General features: G+C 42.2%; 1 protein-coding gene across 1 annotated transcript; it reads right to left on the reverse strand.

The window, feature by feature from the left end:
- Positions 1 to 531: 531 nt before the first annotated feature.
- LOC145413151 (growth hormone-regulated TBC protein 1-A) lies at positions 532 to 10,522 on the reverse strand. The gene is made up of 7 exons (XM_080282876.1): positions 10,485 to 10,522; positions 9,988 to 10,189; positions 7,738 to 7,971; positions 5,385 to 5,545; positions 4,687 to 4,795; positions 757 to 942; positions 532 to 630 (listed from the first exon to the last, which is right to left on the reverse strand). The coding sequence occupies exons 1-7, from the start codon at positions 10,520 to 10,522 to the stop codon at positions 532 to 534; spliced, it is 1,029 nt and encodes a 342-aa protein (XP_080139002.1).
- Positions 10,523 to 10,809: the final 287 nt, after the last annotated feature.

The following is a 10,809-nucleotide window of genomic DNA, read 5'->3' on the forward strand; positions in this document are numbered from 1 at the left end:
ATGCATGGTATACTAGCCATGTTGGACACTGGTGCTATAATACGTGATATTGTGAAGCGTTTTAATTGCCCAGAAACAATAGTGCGTTCAATTAAAAAGAACCGTGAAGCAGTGAGTGCTAGTGGTGGTGGGGAGCAGTGAGGCGGCAGGTGGTAACTAACCACTGCTCCCAGCCTTGGAGCTCATCTTCAAGCCTCATCAAGCAGTTCAGCCTACAGTATGTGTCAATGTTAGTAAAGTCTTTATTACTATGGTTCAACAATATGTCTGATTAACTGGATGTAATTTGTAGCAGGGGTATTGTGTTATTAATGGGTAAATAAGAGGGAATGAGGTGGCTGATCCTGGAACCAACTACTATTTATTCCATGTAAAGTATATGCATGAGTTTCACGAAATTCAGTTTCGCAATGCGATTGTGGTACCAATTAGGCGCCAAACTAGTGAGTCACTGTATTGCCCTAAAAAATAACAGGACTAAGTTCATTTTAAGTACTGGTGGATGTGGTGGACTGATCCATATTTCAGAACTCACTCCTTGTCCCGTTCAGCCAACACTGCAGCCTTACACTCCTCCCGTAGTTTAGCCAATCGTGCCCGGGGGAAGGATCCAGACACCTTGAATACATTCTGCAAGGTAGTAGCATAAAAGATGGTAGGAAGATATGGAACACTGTATTGCTGTGGTACAGTAAAACACAAGATTTTTTTTTCTTCATCAGCCCTTAACTTGCCAGTGGTAAAAAATATCCTTACCTCCATAAATGTATGGCAATCTATTGCATTTGCATCTTTAGTTATACTTTTGAAGCACTGGATAATGTCAGCAAACTCTTGACTCATTAGAATATTCTGTTGGTTGGACATCACCAATGTGACAGCCACTCTCATCAGGATTTTGTTGCCTTCATAGAATAAGCAATCCCATATCCTCAACACTGTCTGCAGGAGTAAAAAAAGAATCACCTTTTTAATGTCAAATAGTACTATATCATACTGATATTTAATGAAATACAATAAATATAAAAATCTATCTATCTATCTCTATATACCCTGGCTGTTTCCTCCAAAGAAAGGGAAGTAGCCGGGACAGGACGACACATTCCCAATCTACTCATCCACACACACATACAGTATTTATTTGTATCTTAGCCCCAAGGGGAGATGGGACAGATCCTCACCACAACACATCGCATCAGGGTCAACTTCACGGTGCAATCAGCGACATCCACAGCAGGGTCCAACAGCAAAGCTGGTTTACCCCTGCAACATCATAATGGACCCATCCCCTTACCTGCACCTGACCTGATCAGCTGATCAGATCTAATGTGGGAGAATATCCCCTCAGGGCCATGTCACCATTTATTCATACACAATTTCTCTCCAATCATTCCTATCACATGCAGCCACTCTTCCCTGCTCAGCAGACATCTCTCTCGCATCTAACACTCTCTTCACACCATCCATCCATGCTATTCGTGGTCCTCCTCTCAGCCTTACACCTCTCACATCCGATCCAGTTATCTTTTTCACCAATCGCTCTTCATCCATTCTCTCCATATGCCCAAACCGTCGCAACACTCTCTGTTCAACTCGATCAGCCATCTCCTGTATAACTCCAGTTCTCCTTTGCACTTCATCATTTCTCACTTGATCCATACGTGTCACTCCACACATACTCCTCAGACACCTCATCTCCATTACATTCAAACTTTTCCTTTCTGCTACACCCATATTCCATGTTTTGGCCCCATATAATGCAGTTGGTACCACTACACCCTCATACAGCCTTCTCTTTACATCTATTCTAAGCAAACAACATCTAAACATGCATTCCTCCCAGCACCTTTCCTACTTCATTCATTCTAAACTTCACTTCTACATCTACTCTTCCATCCACAACAACATGTGGCCCTAAATACTTAAAACACTCTACCTTACCTCCTCAAGCAACTCACCATTCAAAACTATATTCATCCTCCTACCTTCTACAAACCTCATACACTTCATCACTTTACTCTTATTCTCGTTTACTCTCAATTTCCTCCTTTCACACACCATTCCAAACTCTTCTACCAACTGTCTCAATCTCTGCTTCGAATCAGCCACCAAAGCAGCAGGATCCACAAATAGAAGCTGATTCAGATTCCACTCTCTACCATCAGCATTCACCAGACTCAAACCTCCACCTAACACCCTTGCATTCACCTCCCTTACAACACCATCCATATAAATATTAAACAACCAAGGCAACACCACACATCCCTGTCACATCCCCACTCTCACGGGAAACCAATCACTCACAATATTTCCCACTCTTACACACGCTCTACTATTTACATAAAAACTTTTCACTCCTTTTAACAACCTACCATCAGGTCCATAAAATCTCAAAACAGTCCACAAAGTCTCTTGATCAATTCTATCACATGCTTTTTCCAAATCTATGAATGCCCAAAACTCATCCTTACCTTCCACTAAATACTTTTCACACACCTATCCCACAGCAAACACCTGATCCATGCATCCCCTCCCTCTTCTGAAGACACACTGCTCATCACCAATCACTCCCTCTGTACCCACTCTAATTCTCTTAGTTATCACTCTACCATACACCTTACCTACAACACTCAACAGACTTATACCCCTAAAGCTGGTACATTCATACTTATCACCCTTACCTTTATACAACGGAACCACACAAGCACTTGCCAAGTCAATCGGTACCATACTGCTCACAAAACACCATCCATCCATCCATCATCCAATCCTACATTGGCCCATGAGGAGTGTAGGAGCCCAGGGCTAGGCAGTTGGTCTTGACATTTAAGATGACAGTCACAGTCAGCAATCTTACTGACCACTCAACAATAGTCACTCCACCACTTTTCAGGCATTCCACAGCACTCCAATCCATACCTGCAGCTTTCCCTGCTTTCATCTCCTTTACTACCTCCTGCACTTCCCCCACTGTGATCAAAGAAGCATTCAACTCTCCCAACACATTTATTCCTTGTATCCTTCCATTTGCAACAATCTCAGCCTCCCTTTCCTCCTCTACATTTAACAGTCTTTCAAAATACTTTGCCCATCTCTTCCTTACTGCATCCATCTCATTTAACATCCTTCCATCTTCAGCTTTTACTTGCTCTTGCTTCGCACTCTCTCCCTTTTGCACCCTTTCCATCTCCTTCCAAACATTTTTCTTATTCTATTGAAAACCCTCAGTCACCTGCCTACCCCATCTCTCACCTGCTGCCACTTAGCATCATGCACAGCCCTTCTTACCCTATTCCTCTTTTCCTTATACAGTACCTCTCATGTGACACCTCATCCTTCCTCTGCGGCCACACTTCGTATGCACATCTCTTCTCAGTCACAGTCATACATACTCGCACCACCATTGACTTTCCTTTCTTACACCACCACCCACTCGTCCACACCACACACCTCTTCCCCATGCCCCACCACAGCACTCTTAAACAACTGCCATTCCTCCTCCACACTGCCACTTTCCTGATCTTTCACTGTATTCCACTCATCTTTCATCTTCTGATACTCTGTCATTTTCTCTCTTTTATCCAACTCACTCACTTTTAAAACCTCCCTGCCACACCTAACTCTCCTAGCTCTTACCCACCTCATACCTACTTTCAACTTTCCCTCCACCAGGTAGCAGTCAGACATACCTCCACACTCCCCTCTCAAAATTCTCACATCCAACAATCTTCCTCTTACATTCCTGGACACAACCATAGAATCCATCAACGCTCTGTCAACAACCCTTCCACCCTCCTGTCTCACCTATGTATCCTTACAAATATCTTTCATCTCAAACAAGGTATTTCCGATCACCATCTCTTGCTTAACACACATCCCTATCATTTGTTCCCCATTTTCATTTCTTTCAAGCACACCATACATACAAACTACACCTTTAACTGCTACATTTCCCACACTAGCATTCAGATCTCCCATCAATACCATATTCACATTTGCTCCAAAGCTCTGAAGACATCAACATCATTCCGGAGAGACCCCCTCTCTTCTGCATCCTTTTCACTACCAGGCCCATAAGCACTCACAAATACCCATAACTCACGTCCAAATTTCACTTTCACCCACATCAGTCTCGATGACACCTCCTTCCACTAAATCACACACTGCTGCACTTCTGGACTCACTAACAAGGCCACATCTTCTCTCACCCTTCTTCTATCAACACTTGACATCCTTCCATTCACACTTCCAAACTTAGACTCACCATTTCCTTTCATCTTTGTTTCACTCAAAGCTAACACATCCAACTTTCTTGTCACAAACATTCTCCCAACATGGTGCTGACAACATCCTACACTATGTAAGCAGTAATATAGGACTGGGAATTATCATTATTTACAGGTACAGTATACAGTTTTCCAAAAACATAAAGTTCAGCAGTCTGGAACATCAGGGATGATCTAGATATAATACAGACTATGTATTTTATAAAGTTATGCACAACTGTTGAAACTAATAATGATCCACTTCATTATGACAAATAACGGGACAGTAAACAATAACAACTGAAACCTAGTGATGTGTTATGGAACTCAGCCCATTTTTCAGGATAATGTGTCAGAGTTGAATAGTTGTTTGTCTTAAAAAGTGGAGCGATATTCTTGACTGCAACTGTACATGTTATACCTCAATTGGGAGGACTTCTGCAAAGAGGCAGATAAACCACTTTGTTGTAAGAAGATCCCATGTCAGGCCATAATGATGGATGTGCTTCCATATCAGTGGTGCTCGTTCTCTGAGAAAGAGAGGAAAAGACACAACTACTGTATTTACATACAAGCAAGTGACAGAAACTCTGAGTGGAAAGCAAGGGATTTACTGTACATTGTTTTTAAACAAAGTACTGTACTGTAATATACCAAAATAAATATTCTGCACTTGAACAATACCTAGCCTCTCTCTGTTTGTCTCTCTCCTCACTACCAGTTTGGTTAAACATTTTGTGAGCTCTGCTTGCATCTCTCCCCCTGCCCCCCTCCCTAATGGCCAGCATGAAGCATCTGACCTAGTACAAGCTTTCACCTCTTTTATGTCCACATCTAAAATTCAAGAGTTAATTGGAACTGTCATTCATGTACACAATTAGTTACTTCTGGGATTGTTATCCTCAGTCTGACTTTCCTACTGTCTATGACCTGCAGTCTTTTATATGCAGTGGGTACAAACATCTGATGAACATTCCTTGAATTTGGCTTTCTTTTGTTCAGATATGGAAAACAGAATTTTTGTTGGTTCTTGGTTTTGCATGCAAACACACATACCTCATGCACGCACGCACGCACACACACAAAACTGAACAGCGCTCCCTCATAAATGTAACCTACTTGACGATGGCCTCTAGGACCCTGATGTCAGTTAGTACCCCCAGCATATCCGGTGTGTAATACTGGGGTAGAAGATCAGTGGTGAGGGTTTCAACAAGCCAAAATGCACTCTCCTCATCTTTGGTGATGATCAATAGTAGCCCCGCGATGTAGTTAAGGCCCTGTTGCAAAAGTGAAAGTTACTTGCCCTGTTGTGGTCATGTCTTCTAACAGCAGCAACCTTCCAATGTAGCTAAGGCCCTGTTGCAAAAAGGGTCAGCTATTAGTGTTCATGTGGCCAAATCTTCCATACTAACAGACCTGCTATGTAGTTTTGCCTTGGTTGCAGGACATGAGAGACATTGGTTGCATCTTTTACTGCAGGAGCCCTGTGATGTAGCTAGGTCCCTGCTGCAAAAAGAATGCACTCTTGTATTTGTATCTTCTTGTATTTTATTCAAACTAAGGCCAAACAATTTTATTCAGGTGAGAGTGAGCATGGAAGCATGTCTGTTAATAATGATCCATTAACCTTCTCATGACCTGAACAATTTTGTCTGTTGCAGCTAGCAGAGTGAGTTTTACGCCAGGTACCCCTTTTTTGGATAAGGGCTATGGCGTTGCCCCTGGGTAGAGGACTTTGGTTTGGAGCGTGTAGCATTTTATGACCGGATGCCCTTCCTGATGTCTACCAATGACCCTTGGGTGGATTCGATCCTCCGACCCTTCGGTCAGAACGGAGCGCTCTAACCCACTGAGCCACGGCTGCTACTAAATGATTTTTCTCATCTGGTAGTGAGACCAAGAAATTTACATGTTAATGCATCTCAGCTATTATCCCCTTGAGTGTGTAGGGGCCTAAGGCAAGGCTACCAAAATTCTTAACATTTAATCACGTCACTATGAGAGGTCTGACGAAAAGTTATATATAAAAAAATAATAATGTTTGGGGGAGAGGAGTTATTGAAAATATTATAAGAGTATTAACAGCATTACTGTTGGCCATGTCTAATCCATGTAATAAGAAATACTTCCCTTACGCTGACTCAAATCCTCTGAGCACAGCAAGAAAACACTAAATAAGATGTCATGGTACTGAAAGATTCAAAACAGTGGTATTACTATCTACCTACAGTATCTAAATACCTAGGCTGCTGCCCCCAAAGAAAAAGGGGTAGCCAGGACAGGATGACACACTCCCAAATTACTCATCCACACACACACATTTATTCATATTTTAGCCCCAAGGAGAGAAGGGACAGATCCTCACTGCACAAGGGTCAACTGTGCAGTGCAACCAGCAACATCCAAGGCAGGGCCCAACAGCAGAGCTGGTTTACCCCTGCCACATCATAATGGACCCACCCCCTTACATGACCAATAAATCTCCATCTGCTTCTTAAGGATTCAACCCCTCAAGCACCACGTAGAGGCAAAACGAAAAAAGGCTAGTCAGTCAAATTTAAAGTTTGTTGGAATCTAGGTGTGTGGTAGGTGAGGGTGTTCACCATCCACTCACTTGATGTTGTGTTGCTCTGGGTGTCTGCCCTTTCCTCTCCTCCCTCCTAACCCTTCTGTCTTTCTTTCCTTCATTCTTTCCTCTTCCTTCTGCCTGTGGGTGACTTTGCACTCCCTCTTCTGTCTTTCTTTTCTTCGTTCCTTCCTCTTCCTTCTGCCTATGGGTGACTCTACACTGAGTGACAAGCTAAATGGTTTCCTGTACATCAGGAAACCATTTACTACGCTGGGTGGTAACCATAAAACCAAATTACAGCACCTGGTGGTTTTGTGAGTAATTAAGGCACTCCAATAAAATTGAGCCAGTGCAGGTTATATCCAAGGGATGGTTGGGGTTTATTGCTCACGTAATGCCACTCAGGGATAAGTGAGGCTGGTCACTCTCATCTTAAATACTTGTCAGGACCAACATGCCTAGCCTCAGGCTCCTACGCTCAACATGGGGCAACACAGGATTGAATGATGGATGGATGGATGGATGGAATCTATATGAGCTGACTGAATCCTTAAGAAAATCATGTTTTGTCACATATGAGATGCAGATGATGATGGAATCCAGGTGAGCTGACTGAATCCTTAAGAAAATCATGTTTTGTGAAATACGAGATACAGATAATGATGGGATGGTTAAAAGTGGGAGGGACACATATCATACTATCAGTGCTAGTAACTGTCAATAGCTAAAAAAAAAAAAAGGATACGTGATATTCAATGATGGGGTATGAAAAAAGAAGGAGGGGGAAGACAAAAACATCTGAGGAATGATTGAGCTTTTACTCTAAAATCTACACTCTTGACTCAGAACAAAAAACAAATACTTTACAGTACTAGTACATCATATAGGCATGGTACTTACTTGACAGTACCCAATCTTCTTATTGTGGTTGGAAAAAGCTACTAAAACATTGTTAAGGCTGGTCAGTTTTCCCTCTTTGTAGTCACGGAAATATATGTTATCTGGAAATGTGCGAGGAATGTCCACTCGTATGCATTCAAGCAATTCTTCATTATGAGGCATGTCCAGAAGACTCTTGTAGTAGCCTGGGTGATTTTTCATCTTTGCTCCTGCCCCACTAACCTCCAGCCACATCTGGGGAACCATCACATACAGTATAATTTTTGTAATCAATGGCTTAACATAATGGCAAGAACATGGATGTTTAAAGCTACAATTTACTTCATGGTAATACAAATATTATACCTGTTTATTACTGTCCTGAGAATTTGGAAAATGAGGTAAGATTCTGTAAGTGGATTATTGTATAGCTCAGACTGGGAACTGCTTGAGGAACGAACTTTCAAAAGACTGTTATGTCTTTACCCTCAAGAAGATAATGTATGGCATTAAACTGCAACATCACCCACCAACATCTCATAAAAGTATCCCTCTTAAACCACCATGTACAAATGGGATGGCCCTACAATAATACAAACATTCTGGTATCAGTGCTCATGTGGCAACAGGTGAGGATATGCTATTTGCGGCCAGGTGGAAGAACTGCTGGACCTCAAGCAATGGTCTGCTAAAACTATTCTCAAAATCAAATATATATACAATAAACAAATATTAGATCAATTAGTGCAGTAAATCCTCACTATAACGGATTAACTGCGGGGCCCAAAGCATTCCGAAAAAAGCAATATTCTGATAAAAGCGACATCCGGACCCCATCTAAACCGGACTTTTTCTGATACATCAGACATTAGTCTGGACTGCACCAATGGTTTTTAAATTGCTTTCACTACCACTGCAGTACTATACAGTATTCTACCTTCACTACAATAATCTATCTATCTATCTATCTATAGCCTGACACCCTAATCCCGCAAAGGGCGGCCACAGACAAAACGCCTCCAAGTCGCTCTGTCACCTACCATATGACTACCCTCCCCCCAACTCACCCCCCCCTCCCTCATATACCTCTCAACTCCATCCCTCCACCTCATCCTCGGTCTACCCCTCCCTCTCCCTCCCTCCACCTCACCCGCATACACCCTCTTAGTCAGTCTTTCATTCTCCATTCTCTCCACATGTCCAAACCACCTCAGTGTATTTCTCCTAATCTTCTCAACCACATCCACATCTACAATAATCAAATAGTATAATATATATAATAACACTGTACTGTACACTGGTAAACATGTCTTTTATTTATCTTATTGTGGTGAACATAGTTGAAGCGATCAGGAAGTCCGGACTCCTTCTGGCTTTATCAGACTTTTTCTGATATAAAAGAATTTAGTCCAGTAGTTCCTTGATGCCAATGAAAGCAAATTCTGGCCTACTGCAGTCCGTTATACTGAGGTTTTACTGTACTGTGCAACAGTTTGGATACAGCCGGTAGCAATAACTATCACAACTTTAAATTACTGTGCTCTCCTCGGTTCTCACTAATTAACCCATCGCGTCCGGGTGTCACGTATACATCTCGACCAGAGGGCAACCGGATGACGCGTATACATGATCTAGTAATTCGTGCCACTGTTTGAATATTTAGCTGGTTATTTCCACCACACACGGCCACTGACAACCCTCTGTCACGCATCCCTGTCATGCTCCAGTAGCCCGCATACCTCCATCATGGATAGACCTACGCCAAAAATATTCTTTGCGTCCGGACCCTCGGCTGAATGCTCGCAGCTGCCGACTTCAACACCAGTGAAGTCCAAAGACCCGAAAAGGAAAGGCCTTAGTGCTAGTGTGATAGAGAGACAACTGGACTTGCCAGTATTGCCAATAGTGAGTGGGGAAAGTGACTTCCTCTGAGGAAAGCGACCTTGCCATGCTAAGTGTGAAAATGTACATGTTAGACAAGGAGGGTGACCGTGAGTTCTCCACTGTGCAATGATCTTTTCCCTCTGTATGTTCATATGCCATTTCTGAAGATGGAAATGGGTCAGATGATACTGATGACCTGGAAAGGGGGATATTCGCACACTAGAGAAAATGGAAGATGAGGTAGGGAGAGGAGAAAGGGAGGAGGAAACGTTGCAGGCGAAGCCTCGCACCAGTGCGTGACTGACAAACTTACACACACACACACACACAGATAGATAGACAGATGTAACTTATCAGGAGTCAAATACACTGAACAGCCATTCCTACCTTTCCACGATGTACCATGGGGATGCCTTTTCTAATGTAGCGCTTAACTTTCATTCCTCGACCAACAGTCTCTTTAGCTCCAAGCAAGTGAGACCATTTTCTTGCTCTTCGGGAGAGGACTGTTAGATACCTGGACATAAACTCTTCATACGTTTCATATTTGAAGTCAACAGGCCTCTCAAAGCCATACTCATCAACATCACTGAAATACAGTAATATAAGCCTTATCATAAATACTAAATATACAAACTGCAAACATTATTGCTGCTAACACTGTATACAGTACTATGATGGTATATGGAGACAGTATACAGAATAGGTCTAATCACAGCTAATTAATCTGTACATTAATGACAATTAATCTGTACATTAATGACAGAGTGAAAGAAGCATGTACTGACACAACATTTAAAGATAGTAGTTCCTGTCAGAGTTATTCCCTGTTAGCAAGAGGGGGAGGAGACTGCAGGAGGGAATAAAGCATCACAGACAATGACAACAACAATGACAGTGATGATGATGATGATGATGACATAATACTGATACTTGCGCAATAGCTCAAGCCAGAATATCAAGTGGCCAAAAGGTGTGCATCAAATGCATCATTAAAATTAACAAACCTAGGCATGAATTTATGTGATTATCAGAATTAGCATGTGTACAGTACAATATGCATTTCTGCCACCAAACAAACCTAATTTACCACATAACCTAATAAATGTAAACTAACCTTCATTGTTTGGTTAATTTAAAGGCAATACCTTACCTATCTTTCATCCATTCTCGTATCGTCCCATCAGGAGCATACAAGCCTGGAGATAA

Source organism: Coenobita brevimanus, chromosome 95 (genome assembly GCF_032717465.1).
Source record: "Coenobita brevimanus isolate Jiangsu-jjx chromosome 95, ASM3271746v2, whole genome shotgun sequence".
Classification (NCBI taxonomy): Eukaryota; Metazoa; Arthropoda; class Malacostraca; order Decapoda; family Coenobitidae; genus Coenobita; species Coenobita brevimanus.

Coding starts and splice junctions, on each gene's coding strand:
- LOC145413151 (XM_080282876.1), bottom strand. CDS start 10,522: ATGTCATCATCATCATCATCATCACTGTCATTGTTGTT. Junction 5,546..7,737: donor AGAAGATTGGGTACTGTCAA/GTAAGTACCATG, acceptor CTTTTGCAACAG/GGCCTTAACTACATCGCGGG. Junction 631..756: donor ATTGCCATACATTTATGGAG/GTAAGGATATTT, acceptor ACTACCTTGCAG/AATGTATTCAAGGTGTCTGG.